This window comes from Eubalaena glacialis, chromosome 12, assembly GCF_028564815.1.
Source record: "Eubalaena glacialis isolate mEubGla1 chromosome 12, mEubGla1.1.hap2.+ XY, whole genome shotgun sequence".
Taxonomy (NCBI): domain Eukaryota; kingdom Metazoa; phylum Chordata; class Mammalia; order Artiodactyla; family Balaenidae; genus Eubalaena; species Eubalaena glacialis.
The window spans coordinates 58,331-84,915 of NC_083727.1; the positions used below are offsets into that span (position 1 = coordinate 58,331).

Below are 26,585 nucleotides of genomic sequence, written 5' to 3' on the forward strand. Positions count from 1 at the left end.
TGTTTAAACCCACTAGCGGTGTGACATTTAGCAAGTTACCAGACCTCTCCGCCTCAGTTTCTTCGTCTGTAGGATGGAGTAATAATAGCACGTGTCCTCTAAGGATTGTGAGATGGATTAAGGAAATGCATGAACAGTGCCTGGCACATGGTAAGCATGTTAGCTATTCTCAAACATGTAGAATGATAAACAAACAAACAAAAAAACACCTGGTTTACAAATTCGATTATATTTTAATTCTGCTGCTACCATCTTATGCAGTATTTTCACATTGGTCACAAAGAGACTATAGGTAGTGGGACCCCAGAGTACCTCTCCTATGGCTCATTTAGGCATAATTACATGTTGTAATGCTTGTTAATTTGCTTCCTTTGTACTTAATATAATCAATGAGGTTGTGAGCTCCTTAAGGATAGGAAATGTTTTACAGAATTTTTGTGTCCAGGACAGTACCTGAATAAGTACAATACTTCTCTGTCCATAACCATCAAAGAAAATCCTTTGTTTACAGTAAAGTATGGGGAAAGTTTTAATTTAAAAAAGTACTTTTCAAAAATCTTTTCTGCTTCCAGAATTGCATGTATATATCAGACAGTCCATTCTATATGAGCCAGCTGCTTGCTTGCTTTTTTACATAACATTTTTAAATTGTAAAATATAATATTCATATAAAGAAGTACATAAACCCATGTACAGATTAACAGACGGTATTAAGTCAAGTAAAGACAACCAGTACTGCCAGCACCACGACCCCCACCCGTCCCCAGCCACACAGGCCCCTCCTACTCACTGTGTACCCTAAGGTATATAGTATGTGCCACACAGGCCCCTCCTACTCGCTGTGTACGCCTAAGGTATATAGTATGTGCCACACAGGCCCCTCCCACTCGCTGTGTACCCTAAGGTATATAGTATGTGCCACACAGGCCCCTCCTACTCGCTGTGTACCCTAAGGTATATAGTATGTGCCACACAGGCCCCTCCTACTCGCTGTGTACCCTAAGGTATATAGTATGTATTCTTTTGCTCAACGTTAGCAGACTCATCCATGTTGATGTGCCTTCGCTCTAGCTGAAGTAGGTTAATTTTTTTGCTGTGACACATCCCTCAGTTGCTTTATCCATTCTGCAGTTTATGGCCATTTAGCTCATTTCCACTTTGGGGCCACTAAGAACAATGTTTTATGAACATTCTTACACGTCTTTCTGGCTAGGGTACATACCTCGGCGTGAAACTGCTGGGTCATGATGCGTGTGTATTTTCAACTATGCCGAGTAATGCCAATCCCTGTTCGAAATATGGCTGTACCAATTTACGCTCCAATAGAGTCTTCGAGCTTCCGTTGCTCCATAGTTTTGCCAATTTCTTTGTAAGGTCAGACTTTAAAATTTTTATCCATCAGGAGTGATTTCGAATGTTTCCTTGGGAGAGAAAGCCTTTACCTCGCTGTCAGCTCTCTTGCAAGAGCGGGCGCCGCCTACTCACTGGAAGGCTACGGCGCTTGCCTCTAGGACCAATGACCGGCGTGAGACCGAGCGGCCGGAGGCAGCGCCGCGGAAGCCGGAAGTGGCGCCATTTCCGGTAGGGGCCGCCATCTCGCCGTGAGACAGCAGGAGCGGAGTCGCGGGATGTTGTCCTCGGTAGCCGCGTACTCGGGCCCGGGCAGAGACCTGGCCATGGAGCCTCACAGCGCCGCGGGCCCTTTGCAGCTGCGCTTTTCGCCCTACGCTTTCAACGGAGGGTAAAGCCCGGAGAGCCGCCGCTTCCTCTTTCTCCCCCCATGTCCCTGCCTAAGGCTGTCGGCATGGCTACCCGGCTTTGCCCCGCCAGCCGCAGGCCTCCCTCTCCGTGGTTGCTCGGTTCGATCTTGTTCCTCAGGTCTTCACCTTACAGGCCAGTCACTGGGTCTCGATGTGGACGGGCAGGTTTGCGTGGACAAGAGGTAGAAATTGATATCTGGGCTCTGCTCTGGAAGAGCTTTAAAAATGGACCGAACCTTTCCTTACTATCTGAATGGGTTTCTCGCGCCAGCAGGCAAGGGGCAGGTTGAGCTTCTGAGATGAAAGAGTTAGGGTTGATTGGCCGTGTCGTTAGATGTAGTTGTGTCTGTAGCTAAATCAAACTACTTCATCATTTTCTGTTATGTTAAATAGCGGGTAGGATTAGTCGGCCAGACTTAGTTTCATAGATAAGTGTTTATTTTTAAGGGTTAGCGTAAGTTCAGGAAAAAAAATACTCAGAAGGGGGACCTTTGAATATTGTATTCTTGCATGTTGCATTCAAGTTGTCTTTTTTTTTAGTTACCGTCTTTATCTTATATAATACTTTTCCTTGATAGTACACTAAAAGAATCAGGGTTGTGGAAAAACACTCTGTTTAGGACTCCTAACAATGAAGAGCTGTATATTTAAGCACTGATTATAGTTTACCAACCAAACTTTGTACTTTAAAATATCCCCACCCAATTGGAACAAACAGATGGTCCTTTAAGGCAACCAGGTTAATTAATCAGGTCCTTATGGATTTGAAATTTTAATGCAGAGTTTTGCGGTATGTTGCAAACAGGGTGGAAGGCCATGATTTTAGCCTTGTTTCTGCTACTAAAGAGCAGTGTGGTCTTTGGGTACCCCTCAACTTCTTGAACCCAGATTTCCTTGTCTTTCTTAGCTACTCATATTTTGGCGGGGGGGGGCGGGGGGAGAATCAAAAGAGAAGCATTTTGTAAATTGAAAGCAGTTATCTTTTTTAATCCTCATGATGACTGAGTGTTAGATGGTATATGCCTCAATTTTACAAATGAGCCTAGGCCCTCAGAAGTTAAATTTTTTTAGTCACAGAGCTGGTGTGAAGTTGAGCCCCAGGATTTGAATCCATAGCTGTGTTGCCATGGAGTTTATGTATGCTTTTATTATTGCACTTCTAAATATTTCCTATGACAACTAATGAAGTAGTTATACCACAAAATGCGTTAATAGACCCATTTCATGAGGCAGTTGCAGATTCTATATAAGACTTATAAGGTATTCAGTGTTCATTATTCACTTTTTAACCTTTGTAATCCAATTACTGCCCTAAAGTTAGTTGCTATGGCTTTCTCATTATTGAATTACCTTTTCTCAGTCTTCGTTCTTTTTCTTTAATATTTACTCCTGCTGGCTCTTGGGCAGCCTTTGCTTCTGCAAAATAAGACTTAGTCTTATGTCTTTTTCTATTCTGACTAAATATGGTTAAACTCCAATTGATGAGCCTCCACATTTGTCACTGAGTGCTCTCACGTGTTTCATTTATGGGAAGATATTCCCAAATCTGTTTCTCCAGTTGTACCTTTCGTGAGCCCCTCGATTCTGGCTTCTTAAATACAACTTTCCACCCGGATTTTCTGCCCCCACCATAGCTTAAGATATTAAAACAAAAAGCAAACTAATTATTCCTCTCAATCACTTCTTATTTACACTGCTTATAATTAGGCCATCCTGCTGCTTGTCAGAGTTTAAAATCTTGGATGTCAAAATTGGCTCTTCCAGCTTCTAACACATTTTGGTAGTTACAGAAACCTGTATAGTTCGTGTGTTAATGTTTTTTGGATTTACCTGTTTCTTCCTGTTTACGTTGCTACCTTCCTACTGCATTAGTCTTACTGAAAGAGTTTGCATCCTATTTCACATATAGTGTTATTGTCACAGTAGTCTTCTTAAAACTCCACTTTGCAAATGGAACTTTTCTCATTCTGCTCGTATAACCTTTGGTTCCTCACAAAAATTCCGAGATCTGTGCTTTTCCATGTGAGATCTTCTGCTGTTGGATCTGTCCATGACATAAGCCTTATGCCATTCCACTTGTATACACAAAAAGGGACACCTGAATAAGTTGTTTGAATGTTCTGTTTGAATTATACCAGTTTTCCTTTATTCACTGTTCATGTTATGTGCAATACCATCCTTTTCTACTTGGGACTTTTAGTGCCATCCCACCTCGGTAAGAATAATGGCCTAAGTTTTCTGAGCATTTATGTTCTGTGAGGCACAGTGCAAGTGCTTTATGTGGGTCATGCCGTCTAACTCTCACAGCCACCCTTTAACACAGCAGCTGCTGCTATCATCAACTTGAACTTGGATGATTTGTCCAAGGTCACAGAGCTGTTAAGTGGCAGGGACGGGTTTCGGGTAACTCCAGAGCCCAGGTTCTCAGTGATCAGACTCTGCTGTCTCATGCTTATGCCACAAGGATCATAGCTAACACTTACTGGAGGACCAGTTATGTGTCAGGCACTGGTATGAGGGGTTAACAATTATTAACTCATTTAATCCTCTAACGCCCAAATAAGGTAGCTACTGTTATGATCTCTGATACACATATGAGGACACTGAGGCCTTGAGAAGTTAAGCAACTTACCCACCGTCTCATTACCTGCTAAGCAGGAGAGCCAGACTTAGAACCCAGACAGTCTGCTTTTAGAATTCATGCTCTAGGCCTCCACTAAACTGCTATCATGAGCCACACAGCCACTAAGGGAAAAGTTTGTTCTTTGTTGGTCCATTTTCCAACAGATATTTGGGTGTCTTCCTGAGTGCAAGACATTATATAAAGACTTGGATATAAAGAAATGAAAAACATTAAGCCTTTGGACTTCCCTGGAGGTCCAGTGGTTAAGACTGTGCACTTCCAATGCAGGGGGCAGGGGTTCCATCCCTGGTGAGGGAACTAAGATCTCACATGCCGCTTGGCGTGGCCAAAAAATAAAAAATACAAAATTAATTTTACGGGGGTCGGGGGTGGTGGTGTGATGAATTGGGAGATTGGGATTGACATGTATACACTGATGTGTATAAAATGATTGACTAATAAAAACCTGCTGTATAAAAAAATAAATTAAAAAAATAAAAAGTGGGATAGGTTCTTAAAATGAGCAAAAAATATATGTATATATTTATACATACGTACTTATGACTTTTATGTGCAAGAGAATATAAATTTTTAAAAAACAGAAAAAAAAATAAATTTAAAAAAAGAAAAGAAAAACACTAAGCCTCTCTTCCCTGAGCTCAGATAGCTTGTGTTGTAGCGCCGCTATCTACACCTAACTGCCCTTCCACCCCCCCGGGGGGCAGGGCCATGGCCTTTGGCTGTTTTATAGTATCGGTAGATGTTAATTTTCTGATGATGGTGATAAGTTAGTGATTTTCTTCTGCTAAGGAACCTCTGCTCTGATTTAGGTTTGTGTTTTTTACGGAGTACTTAATATTTTTTTCCCAGATGACTTGTAGCCAGGGATCCTTTCCCCTGACCTTTCCTCTTCCATCTGAATCCTGCACTTGCTTACATCTAGTATATTTTATCCCAATATATGCTGTGGAGCATTCTCATTTTGGGAAAGGTGTTATTACCATCCAGAAGAATTCATTAATTTTTTGTCTTTCTTTTCCCCTCAGTACTATATTGGCAATTGCAGGAGAAGATTTTTCAATTGTTGCTTCTGACACCCGACTGAGTGAGGGGTTTTCAATTCACACACGGGACAGCCCCAAATGTTACAAATTGTAAGTAAATATTTCTAAGGACATGTTCTCAGCATCTTGTGATTTAATACTGCAGGAGATTTAACTTCTAAATGACTTGTTTCATGAATTTTTAAATTGCCTGTTTGGAGCTTAGCTTGCATTTTTGTTAGGAAATTGTTTTCTAATAATTCAGTATGTAGTCTTCATGATATTTGCCATATCTAGGTACCAACAGTGTTTTTGGTAACTTAAATATTTTTTACCTCAACGTCTTACGAAAATTTCAAATATACGACAAAGGTAGCATAATTTTGTAGTGAACACTCATATACTATCACCTAGATCTTATCAGTATTTTATTATTATTACTTTATCATACATATTTTCATCCTTCTATGCATCCATTAATATGTTGAATTTTTTTTTTTAATCTGCACCTTAAAAAAGAAAATAACCTGAAACATTCAATTTAACCATATCGTAAGCAGTTATATCCATGGTTCACAGTTTTAATGGGGTGCTTATATTTTTTCTAAAACATAAGAAAGTCATGTGTACGGGGGAAGAAAGTCTGCATAAATTACCTAAATGCATCTTGCGTGTTAGCTGTGTTTGTATTTAACGTTTTTAGACACAGTTAAAAGTGGTGGTTATGCCTGCGTTGGTCCACAAGATCGTCTTAACCTTGAATTGTAGCAGGGGTGGACTGATGAGGTTCGGGTCCTCTGGGTGGCCCTTGCGGTGCTGCAGGGCATGAGCTGGCCCACATCTTAACCTAAAGAACAGTGAGCGTGTCTTCATCTTCCCAGTTCCCTTTCTGTCCACTTCTGTCTTCTGATACCCCGTTCTCTTCTCCGATTTGTAGTGCACCCATGCTATAAGTTTTTCTTCTAAGTTGTAACTTTTGTAATTTGAAAGTAGTAACGTCACGAATAGAGTTTAAATACATAATTTTATATGTATTACCTTGGGCGAGACTCTGCTCGTCTTTGTGTTCTGTTGTAGTTTGTGTGCTGCCTAAGTGGATACCCATTTTTTTTTTAATGAAATTCTTCAGGTATATAGAGACAGAATATTAATGACTTCCTGTGTTTCTGTCATGCATCTTTTTTTTTTTTTTAATTTATTTATTTTATTTATTTATTTTTGGCTACGTTGGGTCTTCATTGCTGTGGGCTCTCTCTAGTTGCGGCGAGCGGGGGCTACTCTTCATTGTGGTGCGCGGGCTTCTCATTGCAGTGGCTTCTCTTGTTCTGGAGCATGGGCTCTAGAGCGCAGGCTCAGTAGTTGTGGCGCGCGGGCTCAGTAGTTGTGGCGCACGGGCTTAGTTGCTCCTCGGCATGTGGGGTCTTCCCGGACCAGGGCTTGAACCCGTGTCCCTTGCATTGGCAGGCGGATTCTTAACTACTGTGCCACCAGGGAAGCCCTGTCATGCATCTTTTGCACTAGACCATACATGCAGTTGAATTGCCTGCGTGCCCCTGATCCCATGCCCTTTGGGGCTGACCTAGAGCCAAGTCTGCCTCTTCCTCTCCTGTTTGAGACTTACATTTCCTCTTTATTCTTTGCATAAAAACGCCTCTTCATTTATGTACCTGGATATTTGGCAAAAGCATTTTGAAGCTCAGATTTTGTCCTACCCTCTTGGCACTGTCAGCTCTTCTCAGTAGTATAGGCAGTGCAGCCTTATGGTATATTGGGGGTCCTTGGCTCAGTGCAGTGAGGTTGGTTATAGGGGTAGAGCAGGAAATGCGGGTGATGCCCCTGGAGGTGCCAGTGGTCTCCCTAGCTGGACAACTATGTTTTGTATGAGTCATCCTTATATTTCTGAAAGGAAGGGTATCATGTGGCCTCTGCTGATTATTTCTTGATGAGATTGGTTTGTGTTTCCTTATACATGTCAAGACTTGGGAACTAATTTTTGAGACATAGATGTACCAAAATTTTATCAGTTTCCCTCTGGTGGGCATTTGGGTTGTTTTTGTTTGTTTTGTTTTGGAGAGCCGTTAAAATAATATGTATACTTACACACAAGTGAACCTAGAGTATATCTTTGCAAACTTGCATAAGTATATTGACTGGATGAATTTCTAGCAGTGGAATTATTGAGTGAAAATGGTGTGCATTTAAATTTCTACTAGATACTGTCAAACGAGCCTTCTAAAAACTTGCATCAGTATATACTCTTTGCCAGTATCTTGAGAGTACACATTTCCCACAACGTCACCAGCATTAGGCATTATTAGTCTAATAGGTTGAAATCATCTCTTATTTAGATTTGAATTTCTGATTGGCGTGGAGGTTCTTTTATATGTTTATGGTGACTTGTGTCTCTTTTTATGTGACTTTCATATGTTACCCATCTTTCCATTGTGTTTTTTTTTAATTGAGATATAATTGACATATAATAGTTTCAGGTATGCAACATAATGATTCTGTATTTGTATATATTGCAAAATGATCACAATTAGTCTGGTTAATATCTGTTACCACACATAGTTATGACATTTGTTTCCTTGTGATGAGAACTTCTAAGATCTACTCTCTCAGCAACTTTTAAATATGCAGCACAGGCTTATTAACTGTAGTCACCATGCTGTGTATTACATCCCCATGAGCCATTGTGCTGTTAATGCTTTTCATATTTTTAGGAACCCTTTGTAGAATAAGGAAATTAAAATTAGACTTTGGTTGTATGTACTACACATATATTTTCTTAGTTCTTTTTTTTTTCGTTTTGGCTATGCCGAGTGGCTTATGGGATCTCAGTTCCCCGACCAGGGATTGAACCTGGGCAATGGCGCTCTCAGTTCTTTTTTTTTTTTTTTTTAAACTTTGTTCATTGTATTTTTATAGAAGTTTTAATTTTTTATGTAATCAAATTTATAAAGCTTTTCTGTGTGGACATTGGGTTATATCATATGTAAATTGGCTGCCCTCAACCTAAGGTTGTAAAAAAATTCATATTTTCCTTAGTCCATTCATAGTTTCATTTATTCTTTTGAGTGAGATGTTGGGGTACAGGACCTCCCCCCCGCCTCCCCCTAAAAAGAGCTAACTAAATAGTTGTCCCATTACCATTTGGTGAATAATGGGAATGGGAGTTTTCAATTTAAAATTACCCAAGACATGTTTTCCTTTACTGTCAAACCAACTCAGTTTTCTGAAATGTGGTTTTTTTTACAGAACAGACAAAACAGTCATTGGATGTAGCGGTTTTCATGGAGACTGTCTTACCCTGACAAAGATTATTGAAGCAAGACTAAAGGTAGATGCTTTTGTATATGTCTACACTATTGAAAGCTAATAACAGTTCTTCAGATTCTTTTAAGCATACATCATGACTTGCTCAGAATAGCTGGAGAAGAACTAGTTTAGCAGGTGAAACTATAACCTATCCTGGAAATGAAATGATACTGTTAATGCAGCATCAAAGTAGCATAATGTGAAACTACAGCAAGTTGCTTTTGTTAAAATATATGTACAGTATAAAGTAAAGGATTACCTACCTTTTTTGAGGCAGACTGGGAGGGGTTTCTTCTGAAGATACTCTTCCCTCAGAAACGAAACAAATCCGTTTCTGCAGAGGAGGCAAGCTTTTAGACCGAAGCTTGGTCTGGAGTACCGTCAGCTGACGTGCTCTCTTCATAGCACTGCACTGATAGCAGGAGCAGGGGAAGAAGGAACAAACCAGCCGTTTGCGCTGGAGGCACGACCCACGCCATTGTCATCACCTACCCACGCCATTATCACCTACCCCTCAACAGGCTTTCGTTGGTCGCTAGCTGAGGAAGGAGATTTGACACAAGGTGGATGTGGGTGGAGGAGACGAAAAGGGTGGTATTCGGAAGAAGTAAGAGAACGAGACAGACTAACCTGTTCTACAGTTTTTAAAGGGCTGACACTGCCTGCCTGTCTTTCGTGGGAGCTGGGGAGGCATAAAAAACAAAGGAATGCTGACTTGATGAAAGCAGAGGCCCGTCTGGATTTTCTTTTTTGCCCGTGTGCATTAGCAGTGTTTGCTGCAAATAGTTTCAGGGAGAATAGGATAGGTGTAATTTGGACTGTACTAAAATGGATTTTATCTGTAATAATAACCAGTAACTACTCTCTTCTTAGTTGGTAACAGTATAGGGTTAGAGTAGGATTCTCAATCACCATGTGTCAATATTCAGAAATGTAGCTCTGTTTCTTAATCAGTTATAGCCTGCTGACATTTTTTAAACTGCTGATATTTACAGTGTCAATATTATATGCTGTTAATTTTCTTATTTAATTTTGTAGGCTATGTGTCGTAATTTTTAATTTAGCAGTTGGTAAGTCCAGCTGGTACATGAAAAAGTTAGTCGGGTTGGTCGCGTTCTGTTTTGCCTATTTGTGAATAACCCTTAAGATTATGAGTGGTATCACTGGAGTATGTAATGAATTTGTTTAACTGATATTTGCTTTTTGAATGTGTAGAAATGATTTCATTCAGCATTTATCAATTGTTAACATTTATTTAAAACCTATTTATATTGAAAGCTTTAGTGACTTATATTTATTGATGTATTTGTATGATTCCTAATGCATATTTTATAAATGGCATTTAGAGGACAAAAATAAACATGACATGGAGAGTAGTGTTTTGTTAATAAAATAAAACAAGCAACAGTGAGTTCAACTCAATGTACAGTCCTTGAAGTTTTTCTTTCATATATTATTGTGTAGATGGTGAGGTGAATAAATGTTGGTGCTTGGTTTTGAAATGAAATGAAATCAAGAATTTTCTTTATAACCGTGGAAAAAATGTTTCTATACACCAATTTATCCAAGTAGCTCATTTCTCATCTTTCTTCAGTATTTGTCATTGTTTGATTTTATAGTACTTCTTAGGTTTCTCTTTAGAGATGTTTGCTATGTAGCTGACAAATTGCTGAACTTAAATGTATTTTATTGGATAATTTGGGATTCCCAAGGATGTAGTAAATCTAAGATTGGAAATCACTGTATAAGATGCTATTTTGGATACTTCTGTTCTCCATGGTAGATGCTCTAAGGATCAAGACCACTGTACTGTATTCACACACAGGAGGGGTGCTGCCCTCGTATCTCACAGGTATACTCTGCAAAGAGAGGGACTTACATCTGAGTCTGATCAGGAGTTAGCATAGCAAATATCTTCAACTTTATGAGCCATTTGGTTTCTGTGGCAACTGTTCAACTCCGCCCTTGTGCAAAAGCAGACAGACAATATGTAATGAATGAACGAGACTGTGTTCCAATAAAACTTTATAGAAACAGGTGGTGGGCTGGATTTGGCCCATGGACTTTCCTGACCACTGTCTGTTTGCAGAGTGGAGAGCTGGATTTGGAACACCCTCTCCAGGTCGCCTCATATGCTCTGTTTGTGTATATTTGCTCTGGAGTTAGCAGTGCCTGGGATGAGGATGGCATGGAAAGTAGTCTTTAAACCAAAGAGCTGAGGGCAAACTTAGCATTCTTTCCCATAGAAGTGTTTGTAGCCCCTCAAAATGATAGGACATAATAAAGTATTATTTTATTTTAGTAGTATTGTGGTGTTTGATCATGAAAGAAACAGGCATCCTTTCCCACTTCACCAAGATAGGCTTTCATTCTTTTCAATTTACTGTTCATTGTTCTAGTTTTTAATATATTCTGCCTCTACATGCCTGTTATTTTTGTTAATAATTGCAGATGTATAAACATTCCAATAATAAGACCATGACGACAGGGGCGATTGCTGCAATGCTGTCTACAATCCTGTATTCTAGGCGCTTTTTTCCCTACTATGTGTACAACATCATCGGGGGACTCGATGAAGAAGGTAGGATGTTTTCTTTCTGGATGATGAATGGGGTGGCATGTCTTAGATGTGTGTGTTTCCAACCAGAGTTGAAAAGAACCAGATACCCTCTCCCCAAGCAACTTCATTTTCTCATAATTAAAGCAGTGAAGAAACTGAAGCTAAAAGGGAAATAAATGATTATCCAGAGACACACAGCAAGTGGTGTATTAAGTGAATGTTGGGCAGTCAGTTGTTTTACTATTTTCTCAAGATCTTGCATGAATTTGATAGTATATTTAGCATTTTAATCTTACAGAAAGAAACCTGACTTGGAGAAGCTTGACCTAAGTATGATTCTAAGTAAGACAAACATACTTGACTTCAAAAGGTTTTTTTGAAAGTAATGTGTTAAAGAAGTGCATTTCCACCAGTGTTTTTGGATCATTTTTAAAATCCCTCTTTGATTTTCTGTCAGAGTCGTACCAGGAGGGCCAGGGAAAATCAGCGTTGTTACTTGACATTTCCATGCTGTTTTTGATCCAAAGCATGGATCAAAGGGCAGCAGTGTTTTTCACCAGGTCTGATTTGAATTGACTTTTAGTTGCTTCCAGAAATCAAATACAGTCTCCCAGGACAGATCTGTGCTGCCTTTTAGAGTAGTCCATTGTAAAAAGAAGTTATAGAAATGTCTTGGGTATCATTGAAACAAGTCTGTCTTTCTGAGAGGGAAGGTTTCTGGGTAGGATGGAGTCAGGTTCTTCTCATCTCCTCTCTAGTTTCTACTCCTGTCCGTTTCTGTTCCACGGGTTGTTTCTTTGTTCTCCTCTCCCTCTCCCTCTCGCTCTCACCTCTGCCCCTGTGTGTGACCTCTGGGAGCATTGTGATCATTTTACCTGCCGTGCTTTATATGAGGACAAATTAGGTTGACACAGTTTTTTCAGGCTTTCAAACTTGCTTGAAAACTAAGAGAAAATATAAAGCACAGAAATGGTACATAGAAATTAATTACACTTAACCTGGGTAATTAAATTCTAGCCACAGGTTAGCTTGCCTAACCCAGCATGCTGGACACTTCTGGTGCCTTTTTTGACTTCAGTTATGTCTGACTTGAATGTCAGGTTAATAAATCCAGATTTTAGCAATATTAATAATAGCTACCATTGAATTTCAGCAAGCCAGACAATGTCCTTTGAGTTTTTCTGAGCATCAGACTGATTGGAGAAACCTCATGTGTACTGAATGGCAGAGCTAAGGTTTGGATCTGTTTGACTTCAGAGCCCTATTCTTTGATTTCCACGTGATTACACTCTTGCTTGTTTTGGTGGTATTCTCAGGCATTTCTAACCTTTTTTCCCCCCCCCCTCTAATCTTGTCTGGTTTGATTTGATTTTTATTCTTTAGAGGAATTTATGTGTGTAGTAAAGCCATCCTTCGCCACCTTTTTCTGTTTCCCAGGACAGTCTTCAGCTCTTTCACCCGTGCTTTCCTCTTGCTTGGTTTATTTCCTTGTTTGGTGGTGTGCATCTCTAGAGAAATTTCTGAAGAAAGGAATCAGGAGACCTTTTTGAGTCTTTGTTTTTTGAGTCTCTTCTTTATCCTAGTGTTGTGAAAGGTTACAGCGAGGCTCCTCGTCCAGAGTCTTTTCTCATTTATTTTGTCTCCTCTGCCTGCTTCTTGCCTCGCCTCCTCCTCTCCCAGCCCTGCCTTCTCCACAGCCACCTGGGCTATGATCCCATAGTTCCTCATTTTTTCCCCTGCATGTTGTCCACCTGTTTATTTTTTTGTTCTGCTCTGAAGATTTCCTCAACTTCAGTGCCTCATTCTTTACTGAGCTTTCTATTTTTGCCATCATTAATTTCCAAGAGCTTTTTCTTATTTGTTAGCTCCTTTATTTTTATGTATCCTGTTACTTCTAGATTTTTTTTTATACTTCCTTTGAAGTTTTCCTGTGTTCTCTACATTTTATCCAATTGCTTTTTTTTAATGCATAATTTGATAAGTTTGGAATATGTATACACCCACTGAGACAATTTATTCCTTTTTTAAAAAATTATTTGTTTTTATTTTTGGCTGTGTTGGGTCTTCGTTGCTGTGCGCAGGCTTTCTCTAGTTGCGGCGAGTGGGGTCTACTCTTCATTGCGGTGCACGGGCTTCTCATCGTCGTGGCTTCTCTTGTTGTGGAGCATGGGCTCTAGGTGCACAGGCTTCAGTAGCTGTAGCACTCGGGCTCAGTAGTTGTGGCTCGCGGGCTCTAGAGCGCAGGCTCAGTAGTTGTGGCGCATGGGCTTAGTTGCTCCGTGGCATGTGGGAAGAGATCTTCCCGGGCCAGGGATTGAACCCCTGTCCCCTTCATTAGCAGGCAGATTCTTAACTACTGCGCCACCAGGGAATCCCTCAGATTGCTTTCTTCATCTTGTTTATTTTTGGCTGCTGCCTTCTACATTGGAGGCTTCCTTCAAATTTCTTTTGAATTTTGGCCGTCCATTTGTACTGAAGAATGATAATCAAAATCTGGTCATAAAGGTCTGCACTGAAGGAGCACATCAGCTCTCCATTTAACACTTCTGTTTTTGTACCTGCCTTTTACCTTGTCCGTGCTTAAGCCTGGTGCCTCCAAGTCCAGAGCCTCAGCTGAAGTTTTGAGATTTTTTTTTTTTTTTGGCTGTGTTGGGTCTTCGTTGTTGTGCGCAGGCTTTCTCTAGTTGCGGCGAGTGGGGGCTACTCTTTGTTGCGGTGTGCGGGCTTCTCATTGCGGTGTCTTCTCTTGTGGCGGAGCATGGGCTCTAGGCGCGCAGGCTTCAGTAGCTGTGGCTCGTGGGCTCTAGAGCGCAGGCTCAGTAGTTGTGGCGCATGGGCTTAGTTGCTCCACGGCATGTGGGATCTTCCCGGACCAGGGCTTGAACCCGTGTCCCCTGCATTGGCAGGCGGATTCTTAACCACTGAGCCACCAGGGAAGTCCCTGTTTTGAGATTTTATTTCCTGTCTTGTGTGTTGGTGGAAGTGGGGCTCTGTTCCTATGGAGACCCTCAGGACACTGGGTCAACAGCTGACTTCAGGACACAGTCAACAGCTATCTACTTTGACCTCTGTGCCCTTATCTCTCCAGTTGCAATCATGCCCTCTTTTAAAAAATTTTCCCCAAGTTAATGAGGGCTTTAGTTTTTCTGTAATGAAAACAATAATGCTTATAGAAGTCAAATAGTACTGGGAGATACAAAGATAAAAATAGTAATCCCCAAAGCCTGTCCCTAGAGATAATTACTATTCAACTTCTCGCGAACGTGCTTTTAGATATCTTGGTATGCATACGTGTACACTACATAAGTAGGATGTAGTTTATACGTTTTTCTGGGACTATACAGTGGATGTATTATCGCTGAGGTAGTTTATGCTGGTGGATAAAGACATGCGTAATGATCTCAAGGCTGACGTACGGGATGGAGCTGCACCGTAGTTTCCCCACCAGTCCTCTGAGGGTCATGTAGGTTGTTTCCAGTTTTCTTAATACAAACAATATGACAACTCCTGTACATACAATTTTGTGTACTTCTCCGACCCTGCTTATCTCCCTGGAAAAAATTCCTAGAAGTCGAGCTTCCGGGTCAGAGAATATCTATATGTTTTGCATTCTGCTGGCACCATGGGCTTGCCCTTCAGAAAGAGTCCTCCTGTACTCTACCAGCAGCGGTGTGAGTACCTTCTTTTATTTTGGGTTTTTTTTGGTTCTGTTTTTGCATCCTAACCAGTATCAGAATTTTAACACATTCTGTGTCTTTGCCTAGTAAATACTTTGTTGTTTTAATTTATATGTATTTTTTGTTTATAGAGGTTGGGTGTCTTCGTGTTTATTGCCCTTTTCATTTCTTCTTTGGAGACTGACCCATGTGTTAATCTTTGCTCATTCCCTTATTCGCAGGTTAGTCTTTTTCTTACTGATTTATAAGAACAACTGTGTTAACCCTTTGTAATGTATGTGGTAGATACCGTGCAAGAGTGTTCTTGGTCTCTGCCCTTTTGGCATGTGTCTTTAGCTGCACAGAAGTTCCTGAGTTTCATACAAATCTGTCAATCTTTTCTTTATGGTATTGAGTGTCTTAACTTTGTTAGAAACGCCTTCCCCACCAAAGGCTTACCTGTGTTTTTGTCTAGGACTTGTCTGGTTTTATTTTATTTTTTACTTTGAAATCATCGCACTTTTTAAGCATTATTTTGATGAGGAAGATCACTTTATACCTACAGTCAAGACAGCCTTCTGCACTCATGTTACAGATGTCTCTTGCTTTTTCTAAGGGAGTCTTTGAAGCTGTGCTCTTGGGTATATTCCACTCTGTTGTTTTCCTCAAAGCTGTTGTGTGTGGTTTTCTGAGACTGGTTTACCCTTGGGTAAATCTTCTGAGCCTCAGTTTACTTGTGGCCTATTGGCCTCATGAGCGATACAGTTGTTCTTTTGGCTTTACACCTCATAGCGCTTCTTTATGTGTTGAAGTTAGTGGCCTTGCTCGCTGGGACCTTGTTTCTTGTTCTAAGCTTGCTCCCAGCAGAGCACTTCTCCAGGTTCTTTCAGGTGCTGCCTCCTCAGCCAGGTTAGGGTTACGGTTATATCTCCGTAATTCTGCTGTGGGAAAAATACACACAGCTAACGTTGGCAGTTGTCCATGGTAGTAAGAAGATTGTCCTTATCTCGCATCTCCCAGGGTAACTACTGGAGTGTTTCAGTTATGGCATAATGTGTTTTAAAAATCAGTTGTGTCACTTTTAAGTCATACCTTATAAATGATCCGTGATTTCTCACACTCAGAACACAGTTGTTTTTAAAAGGCCTTTTTAAAAATTAGTGACATGTATTCTTTGTAATAAACTCAATACCAAAGCATATAAAGTGATTCCCTTCTTTTCTTGTCTGTAATCCCACAAAGATGGATAACTACAGTTTACTTATTAATCTTTCCGTACGTTTTTGTGTGTATATATAAATGTGTGTACAGTTTACTTCATGCCTTTAAACAAAAATAGGACTGTACTCTACATACCACAGAGCTCTTTTACATTGTCCTATGGATGTGTCCCACAGACCTGTCTTCCTCTTCGTAGTCTGCACATTGCTCTCTTGACATGTCATTTTCCGCTAATGGGTTTGGTTGCTTGTAAGTTTTTGCTCTGTAAGAGATACAGAAATGATCTTGTACATATTGCTTTGTGTGTTTATGTAAGCATTACTTGTAGGTAAATCTTAATTCTGTAAGTGAAATTACTCCTGGGTCATAGGGTACGTACTTTTTCTCTCTACTCTTCATTGCGGTGCGCGGGCTTCTCATTGCGGTGGCGTCTCTTGTTGCGGAGCACGGGCTCTAGGTGCGCGGGCTTCGGTAGTTGTGGCTCGCGGGCTCTAGAGCGCAGGCTCAGGAGTTGTGGCGCACGGGCTTAGTTGCTCTGCCGCATGTGGGATCTTCCCGGAGCAGGGATTGAACCCGTGTCCCCTGCATCGGCAGGCGGATTCTTAAGCACTGAGCCAGGGAAGTCCAGGGAAGCCCCTGAAATTTCTTCTTAATTAAATTGATTTTTTTATGGTGCTGGTGCTAAAGAGTGTGCTGACTATTAGTTTACAAAACACAGTAAGTTTTTCCTGCTTCTCCCATTTAGCACCAGGACAATCTTACACTTGTGTCTATACTGCAACTACACCAGTTAGTTTTTTAGGAATGTTGTGAGGAGTTTGGTGCAGAACTTAGACCGGGACCTGTGATTGTTAACTAGTGAACCTGTGAGACCACATACATAGTGGGAGCCACGGCGTGGTAATCGGTGATGGTGGCTTGAAGAGAGCATGAAGCCCCTGGTGGCAAACGCCATAGCGGACAGGAGTGGGCAGGTGGGCCTCCGATTGCGTTCTGAGGGGAGGGGAGGGGAGGGGAGGAGCAGACTGCACTTCTTCTGAAATTTTAGCCAAGTTGATAGTCCATTTTGTATCACATTTTGATTAGATTTATTTTTACCACGATTTGGGAATGTGGTCAAGATGCATCCTTATGGAGACTGTTTTCTTCTTTAAGGGAAGGGAGCTGTGTACAGCTTTGATCCGGTGGGGTCCTACCAGAGAGACTCCTTCAAGGCTGGAGGCTCAGCCAGTGCCATGCTGCAGCCCCTGCTTGACAACCAGGTAATAAGACTGCGTCCAGGGGTGGTGGCATTAACACGAAGTGCCTTCCTCTGCATTCTCTTCATTAGCTTAGGGGAGCGCAGAAATCAACGCTTTCTTGTGATTCACTGCCGAGCTTGCTTGGCTGATTTGCCCCACCCAACCTTCTTGTCTCTGTTCTACTGGTTCTCCTGCCGCCACTCACTTCCATGGCTCCAGCTTCTTCCCTGTTTTCATGACTTCGAAGGCGCTTCTGTCTACAATGGTTGGTCCATGTTTTTGGTTCTCCTCTTGCCATTTTTACCTGAAATCATGAAAATGCATTTCTCCCCCAATCTCTCCATTTCTGTGTCACCTCATTTTGTATTCTAATTTCCAAGTATATCTTTAATTTGCCCCCTTTTCTGTTAGTGCTGGCTACATTCAGGCTTGCATGACATCTTGCCTGGATCATTGTGTTTATTTCCTAACATCCTTTTTGCCTCCAAGCTTACTTCCCTATTTCATCCTCCTTGCCTTATCTAAAATGTGTTATGTAATATGTAGTTACTTCTGCTTATTGCTTATCTGCCTCATCTCCTGTCACTCCGTATTCCACTCAGATCCTTGAAATGATGTGCCTTCCCATCTCCATCCCTTTGGAGCTACCACAGCCTCCGTCTGGAACGTTACTCCATCCTTTAACTCGTTTATCCTTTAGCACTCCTCTACTCAGATGTATTTTCTGCTGAAGCTTTCTTTTCTTCTCCCGGGAGATTCAGTTATGACAGCCTGGGGCTCTCCTGGCTCTATTTTCTTCTTAGTTTCAGCACATTCTGTAACGACAGTTTGCTTCCATATGTTCACCCCTCTACTGTATGCTTCTCAAGAGCAGTGGCTTTGTCTCAGTGGATATTTGTCAGGTATTAGGTATGTGTAATTCAGCCAGGTCTGGAAATATTTCAGTTGAGGGACATCGGAAGTTTGTGTGATGTATTCATTTTGAACCCTGAGACGTGTGACAGCTCTGGGGGAGACCGGACTGCCTTTGTGGGGTCACGTGATGCCTCACCCAAGTTGTCTGCCCCGCCAGGTTGGTTTTAAGAACATGCAGAACGTGCAGCGTGTCCCACTGTCCCTGGACAGAGCCACGCGGCTCGTGAGAGACGTCTTCGTTTCTGCCGCCGAGAGGGACGTGTACACTGGGGACGCGCTCAGGATCTGCATCGTGACCAAGGAGGGCATCAAGGAGGAGACCGTGCCCCTGCGGAAGGACTGAGTTCTGTGCTTGTCCTTGATCAGTTCAGCACTGGTTAAGTTTGTACCTGGGGACTGTTGGACCGATCTGTTTTATTAAAGAATGAAACCCCAAGCACTTATTTTGTTACGACTTGTTTTCTTCCAGGACAGAACTAGGAAGTAGAATTTCTTTTTCCTTTCATTTTCTTCATTCTTCCTGTATTTTTCTGTCCTCCAGAGCTGTTTTTGTATTTTAAGGATACAAAATCTTTTAGCTTTCATCTATCTGGAAAAGTTCACTGTTTTGATCAGCTTATCGTCTTACAGCAGTCAGCCCATCTCATGAAGAGAGTGTTTGTTTGGAATTTATTTAGTCCACCCAGCTTGCCTTGAAGGGCAGATTACCTTTAAACCATCTCAATTTTATTAAGACATTAATGGATGTAAATACAATATGTTAAAATTTATCATCCCTGGGATTGTTAAACAGTCTGGAACGGCTGTTTTGGAGGAAAATCTTTAAATCAACCAGAATAGAAGAAAATTGTAAAAGCAAATAGCCCTGTAAACAGGCTTTAGCCAGAAATCTGGAATAATTTTTATAAACACTTTGGGAATGTTAAAATTGATACCTAAATTTCGATAGAGTTTTTGTTTTAGAGCTATTAAGTGCATTTTGACTCCATCAAAATGCGATGGAGTCAACATTGGATGTTTTGGAGTAATTTTCTTGATGTCGAACAAGTCAAATTTTGTGCTACGTAGGGGTGTGACTTGCCTCGCCGCCAATTTTACTGTTGGCCTTCCATGAAGAATTTAAATGATCAAAACCCCGTAGAGGATACATATTTTAAAATTTGCTCGAGGAGTATTTGTTGAATACTCTGTCACAGGCACCAGGGATGCAATGGTGACATCTCATTCGTTTCTCTCACAACATCACAACTGGAAACTAGACTATCCCACTCAAAGTACACATTTGTCTTTATTATACCAGTTATCCAGAGACAGACACAGAATCAGTAGGATACAGATGGAGATTTATTACTGGTAACTGGCTCACGTGGTTATGGAGGCTGAGGAGTCCTGTTCCCTGTGGTCTGCAGCCTTGAGACCCGGGAGAGGTGGGGGTATGGGTTCCAGTTAGAGTCTGAAGGCCTGAGACCAGGAGAGCCGACGGGGTGAGATCCTGTCCCCAAGGACGAGGGAAGACGGCAGTCCCAGCTCAACAGGGAGGGAGAACAATTGGATGATGCCCACCCAAACTGGGGAGGGCAACAACCTCCTTACTCAGTCCAGTTCAAATGCTAATCTCACCCAGAAACCCTCACAGACACCCAGAAATAATATTTAGCCAAATATCTCGGTACCCTGTCATCCAGTCAAGTTGACATTAAATTAACCGTTATATAAGCTACAGGTGTATTTTACTTTTTGTTTCAAAGGATTTTCTGTTGATTTGGGATTCAGTTTTTCACTGCTTAAAATTATATATATTGTGCCTAAAATGTTTCTATAAGGTCCTCACCTCCCAAGGTTTCTAGGACCATTTTCCCCCCCACCCTCAGGTACAAATTATTTTAGCATAATATTCCTCTAGACCGTGAACGTGGTCTCATTTGAAGGTCTTGTCCAGAATGTGCTAGATATGGACCCTTCTGGAGCTCCCTCTGACTCCAGTTTGAGTGGCTTTTATAGGTCAGTCAATCACAAGTGCTCACCTTAAAAAGGCAGCCTTTTAGCACTTAGATAGATTGGAGGTGCCAGCCTTTAAGGTCCTGATTAGAAAGCTGCCATTATGTTGTGACTTTGCTTTATAGATGAGCTACATTCCTGCCTGTAGCACAGAATTGAAAGAATCTGATAATATTAGAAATTGTTGGGGGAAAGGAGCACTTACTCTTTGGAGGTATTAGCCATGGCTTTGGTTTACACACACTGAATTGGAATGCTGTGTAGATGTTTGTTTTTTCTTTAATTATCAGAGAAGAAATGCTTTTTTGCAGTCTGCTCGACAGGGCTGCCCAATGGGGTAGCGCCGGCTCAGAGCTGAGCCTGTGACAGGCAGGGGCTACTCTTGTGCCTCTGAGTTTCACACGCAGCCACATTGCCCGCTCTAATTGCAAAGACAAATCAGGCTGTGAGACAGTGACTTTGCAAGCCTACTTGAGAGGAACATGAACCACTTAGTAGGAAAATGGTCTTTATTACTAAAATGTCTCAATGATTACCCTGATGGGTTTTCCCCCTGCTTTTCGGTACCTGTTAACCTAGGAGAGCCCTTCAGTAACGTCTTCTGACTCCAGGGTCTACCATTCCCTCTGTTTGTGACTTTCAAGGTGTGACTAGTGGGTCCCCTATATCAGAATTATGTAGAGTGCTTGTTAAAAATGAATTCCTGGGGCTTCCCTGGTGGCGCAGTGGTTGAGAATCTGCCTGCCAATGCAGGGGACACGGGTTCGAGCCCTGGTCTGGGAGGATCCCACATGCCGCGGAGCAACTAGGCCCTTGAGCCACAACTACTGAGCCTGCGCGTCTGGAGCCTGTGCTCCGCAACAAGAGAGGCCGCGACAGTGAGAGGCCCGCGTACCGCGATGAAGAGTGGCCCCCACTCGCCGCAACTAGAGAAAGCCCTCGCACAGAAACGAAGACCCAACACAGCCAAAAGTGAATAAATAAATTTTTAAAAATAAATAACAAATGTTCAAGTACAATTGGTGTCTTTCAAAAAAAAAAAAAAAAAAAGAATTCCTGGCCCACCCCAGACACATTGTCCTGGTTTCTGGACTAGGCCATGAAAACTTGCGTTAGGAAACAAATACCCAATGTGAAAACTCCCGTAACTCTTCAGGCAGGCCCAATCGGAGGAACAACCCTTAGGAGACATACAACGAAGGACTGATTACAGGTTTGACCTCATGCCATTACGAGGGGCCGGTTAGATGTGCGTGTGCTTGGTGCCGGGGCCCAGTGCACAGTGCAGCCTAGGCTGGTGGGAAGGGACAGTGGGTGTGAAGGGAACACACGGCCAGTCCGGAAACTATGAACTGGGGCATGAGGACATTCTCAGCAGCCCCACTACCTCCAGAGATGGCTACAAGGGGCTGAGCTAAACACTCATCCGGCACAGCAGTTGGGAGAAGCTAGAGGGAGGCCGGCAGGAGCTGAATGCACCACCACGCCCACCAGATGGGCACAAAAGGAAGACGGATGCTGCTTCACCTCACCGTCCAGCCCTCCTCCTGAGTCGGCAGCAGCAGGCCACACCTAAACGTGGGAAGGACATTCAGGTTCCCACCCCACAGAGGAGGTGGCAACTACGTCCATGGGCGATTTGGACCACGGGCAGCCCGAAGGCTTGGAGAGCTGGGGTACAAGAACCTCCTGCTACCGTTCTGCCGGTTGGGCCAGAGGGTATGAGAGAGTTGTCTGTTAACATCCGGGGCTGGGTTACTCTCTTGGACAAGGAGGGGTTCACGGTGTGTCTGTAGTGACTCTGGGCACGTCCAGCCAAGGAAGAGGCCCTGACCACCACGGCCACCATCACCCTCTCTGAGCAGGTGCCCAGCGTCTCTGTCCTGAAGGCATCTGCTCTCCTCTCTCCTCTAGCATGAGATTAGCTGCCCATGTGGCTCTCCCTGGTCTGAGTGCCTCCTTGGAGTGTGTAATCATCTTTGAAAAATGTTTTTTCTGTAATAGGAAAATCTTTTCAAAAAACAGCCTGGGAAAACAATAAGCAACAAAAAACCAACATGGGGTATGAATTGATATCCACAGGGCTGACTGAGAAAGTATAGGTGACCTGGAGTGTGGTCTCACACACTGTCCTCAAGCAGACCCACAACCTGTGCCTCTTCTGCAGTGAGATGCTGCTGGAGGGGCCCTGCTAGAAGCTGTGGGTTTGGAGGAGGAGTTGGCTGCGGTCCATGGAGGCCATCGGACCCTCACTCTTAACGGATGTCAGATCTGTGGGCCACTCTCCCCGAGGCCACTTGATGGCAGTGTTGTCTCATCCGGCTGGCCATCCTGCAGCTGGGGACCTGGTGTTCGGTAAGGAAGCATGTTGCTGGCCCAAGTTCTCCCAGCACAGACTGCTGAGCTCCTGTGAGAGCCCTGAGCCTGGTGGTAAATCCTGTTTGGTAACCTGGAAGGAGGGTTGCCTTGCTATGCGCTAAATCCCCCTCATCCTCATATCAAAGTGGAAAGGACAGGAGATGAATGCAGAAAAATTGGTAGTAATCGATACTGGCAGAGATAAACTGAAAAGTTGGGAGGTAGTTATCTATACTGGAGGTCCTGTGTATGTGTATGGGTGGGAGGGGAGAGAGGGAGAAAGAGAAAGGAGGGGAGAAAACATCAGAACACAGAATTTCTTTGGAAATGGGGAAATTTACGGGGTTTGCTCAGGTAGCTGACTGGTGGTAGAACTGAAATTAAGACTCAGTATTCGTTTTATGCTACTGGGCTCTCTCTCTGGGTTTTCTTTGTTTTCTGCTACCAGTAAATCCTTTTACTTCTTGTACTTCAGTATGTTCCTTTCAAATGAACTGTGATGTTATGATGCTCTAAGGACCCAAGGCTACAAATGCCACTGAGATTCGTGGGTGAAGATTTTGTGTAGGCGCTCATGGTAGAAAATACCCACAAAGTCATGAGCACAATCTCCGTTTAATGAAGTTCTAAATCCCAGCGAGTGGGCTGCTTACTTCAAGTAGTAACTACACCCCCAAGAAAATGCAATAAAAATCCAATTTAATACAGTGGAGTGGCCCAAGATGGGTGGTTTTCCTTATTTTACAGACCTCCATAATGATATTTTGTCATTAAAAAAAAGTTTTAGGTAAAGTTTTGTAAATTCAGAATTCTACATTTAATAACTCCTCTTCCATTTTTGCCAACCTCCTCAAAATATTTTATTTTGAGTGTGGATGCAATCTAGTAATCAACTTAATGAGAAAAATCTAACTGGTAATTTGGTTTGAGTTGGTAAAAAATTAGGTTGCTTGACAGAGTATCTCACTTTTAACCAGCCATGTTGACATCAAGAGATATACCTGATCATTTCCTAATTATTAACTAATAAAAACTATTGTTTTCATGGTGCTATTTTCATAAGCCACAAATATTTGGGGGGGGGGTAGATGGGGCAAGGATGGGGCTAACTGCAGAGCACATGCCTGCTGTATTTCAAGACTGTTGGGCAGTTAGGCAATGGCATGGCCAGACTACTAGTCTTGCTTATCTGTCGAATTATGAAACTGAAACCCTAGCCTTTTTAGAAAGAGGTGTACAAAGTCTCTGGGTTGTCTGGAGAAAATCACAGAGAATTCTTACTTCCCTCAGGCTTCATGAAGGTGAAAGGAGTTTTAACCTTTAGCAAACATTACAAAATTCTAACAAAGAAAATGATATTGAAGGGTGTAGAGTTTCCCTCAAAAAGACACGCTAATAAATGCTTAGAGGCAATATGTCCCCCACAAAAAAATTAAAGAAAAACTCCAGGGAAAATCACCAATGCTTTTTTTATTCCATTGGAAGTTTGGAGTAATGTCAAATATCAACACTTCAAAAACAAGAAAAAAACACATTCTTTCTTACAGTTTTCACAAATTGGAGGGAAACAATTACTGGTCAAAACTTATCAGGAAGTTTGGTGTAGTTTTGGGGGGCATTTTAACTTCTCTTCTCTCCTTGATAAATTTGTATTGTCCCGTATCCCTCGTAATTCTATGAGAAAAATACGTATGTGATTTTACACTGGAGAAGACTTTAATATGAGATCTTCATTTGCTCAAAATTTACAGCCAGTTTTGAGCCCTCCTGATACTTCAGTGCCTCCTGTTCTGTATCTTCTATTAAATAGAAGAAAGAAATCTTCTATTTGATTCTAAAGAATCTATTTGATGTGAAGAAATCAGATGAAATCCTATAACTTCATCTGTAAATATTTCAACCCTCTAAAAGATAATGATCATATTTTAAAATATAATCACAATTTCATAATCATACTTTAAAAGATTAACTCTAATTTCTCAACGAAATATCCAGTCTATGTTCAAATTTTCTCGATTGTCTCACAAATGTGTATTTACAGTTCATTCAAATCTGGAGCCAAATAAATCAATCTCTCTCTTCAATCTTCCTCTCCCTCGCCAATCTCTCTCTCTCTGTATTAATCTCTTTCAATCTCTTGAAACTCAAAGGTCAAAGAAGCCAGGTGCTTTGTACTGCAGAGTTTCCCACTTTCTGGATATTGCTGATTATATTCCTGTAGTTTCTGTACTTGTCTTTTCCTATAAATTGGTAGTTAGATTTAGAAGCTTGATCAGATTCAGTTCAATTTTTCATCAACAGAGCAATCTAAGTTTATGTCTTACCATTGCTTAGATCGGCAAATTTGACCTGTTTCTATTAGTCAAACAATAATCCACTGTGATGTGACACATATCTAAGTACCATTGGTTGTTTTAGTTTATGCCGCTATAAGATAAACTTCAGTTTCTAAAAAAGCCACAACGTTCTTTCAATCATAGGTTCCAAACTCAGACAGGGCAGGGCTTCAAACTTCCCGCTTGTGCAGGTCAGATGGTCCTTTCCCCCTGCCCTGGGGTGGGGGCACCTGGCCTCTGCATGAGCATCTCCAGGGATGGGGGCTCGTCCACCCAGCCCATCCCCGGGGCCACGTAGGAAGCTCCCTCACAACGTCTCAGCTTCTCTTCCAGGGCAGTGCGTTTTCTTCCAAGGTTTTTGGTTTTTTGTTTTTAATCGGGGTTTCTATCATGTTACCCTGCTCTGTGCTAATAATGTAAATATCGCTTGCTTTCTGAAATAACACACCTTCCAGGCTATCCGGCCCCCTAACTGAGGGAGGTTTGCTTGCTCTTGTGAATCCTCTTACAGTTCAGCCCCTGTATTCAACACTCTATCTCCTATGCCTGCTTGTGGTCAACACCTTTGTTCATATTTTATTCTAGGGATAATAGTAAGAATGCGTTGCTATTAGTTTCATTGTCACCTCTGCCTTTATCTTTATTGTTCCTGTTGGGACTGTTTTTGGGAGAGGGACTCAGGGAACCTACCAGCCAAGTGTCTGTTCCAGCTCAGCTCAGCTCCAGATGGCTCCTCTGGGCACCGGGGCAGAGGGTCTGCGTGACTGGTGCCTCTTCTGGGGGGCCCAGGTTGTCAGGTTCCCTTTTAGAAACTTCAGAGTCAAGCTTTTCGCAGTGATGACCCCTCGTGCTCCAGCTGCCCTGCCCGCTCCCTGCCTGCCGGGCTCAGATCCCTGACGGCCTTAAAAGGAGAGTCAGAGGGTGGGCTGCACAGGCGCAGCTTCTCTCTGAAAGCGCCGAGGGAACAGTTTGTGGGAGCGAGAGGGTGCCTCCCAGAGCTTGGCCTCAAAATAGCCTGGTCGGCTTGAGCTTCCCTTAACAGCCGGCCATGAATCAATCATCCACAATCTATGTAAAGCCTTTGTAAACCTATTTATATTTTACGTCTGTGCCACTGTGAAGAAGAATTGAATCCAAACGATTATTCCTGAGCATATTCTCTCTTATTTTCCTTAAACTAAAGCTATCTTTAAGTTTCAAGGGTGTCCTCTTGCCTCTATGACCTGGAATTGGGTGGCATGTGACATGTCACATCCACTTGTGAATGTGCCGTGGGGAGGTCCAGCTGCGTCTACGATACCAATTCATTGTCACTGTCACCTTCAGATGGAATACTGTTGCCCAAGTGACATCAGTTTCTGGGCGGAAACTAAGTGCCTTGCCTTTTGGAGTAGATTCCATCTCAAGGAATTGTCCAGAAAAGGAGACACTTATTTATCTCAGCTTCCTCCGTGACTCCGTTCCAAAATCAGCTTCTATAGGGACAGTATTCCTTGCAAATGTGGCAGATGGTCAGGGCAAGATCACAGCTCTTCTCCTTCCTTTACAGCTGTGAC

The 26,585-nt window shown here is 42.3% G+C and overlaps 1 protein-coding gene across 1 annotated transcript; it reads left to right on the forward strand.

Moving 5' to 3' along the window:
- Nucleotides 1-1,567: 1,567 nt before the first annotated feature.
- PSMB1 (proteasome 20S subunit beta 1) lies at nucleotides 1,568-18,776 on the forward strand. Its single transcript, XM_061207122.1, has 6 exons — nucleotides 1,568-1,741; nucleotides 5,430-5,537; nucleotides 8,685-8,766; nucleotides 11,196-11,325; nucleotides 17,337-17,443; nucleotides 18,495-18,776. The coding sequence occupies exons 1-6, from the start codon at nucleotides 1,629-1,631 to the stop codon at nucleotides 18,678-18,680; spliced, it is 726 nt and encodes a 241-aa protein (XP_061063105.1). The 5' UTR covers nucleotides 1,568-1,628; the 3' UTR covers nucleotides 18,681-18,776.
- The last annotated feature ends 7,809 nt before the right edge of the window (nucleotides 18,777-26,585 follow it).

Bases quoted from the DNA above. Each gene is read 5' to 3' on its own strand.
- PSMB1 (XM_061207122.1), top strand. From the start codon at position 1,629: ATGTTGTCCTCGGTAGCCGCGTACTCGGGCCCGGGCAGAGACCTGGCC. The intron at 8,767-11,195 runs GTAGATGCTTTT...TAATAATTGCAG, and splicing joins TTATTGAAGCAAGACTAAAG to ATGTATAAACATTCCAATAA. The intron at 11,326-17,336 runs GTAGGATGTTTT...TTCTTCTTTAAG, and splicing joins CGGGGGACTCGATGAAGAAG to GGAAGGGAGCTGTGTACAGC.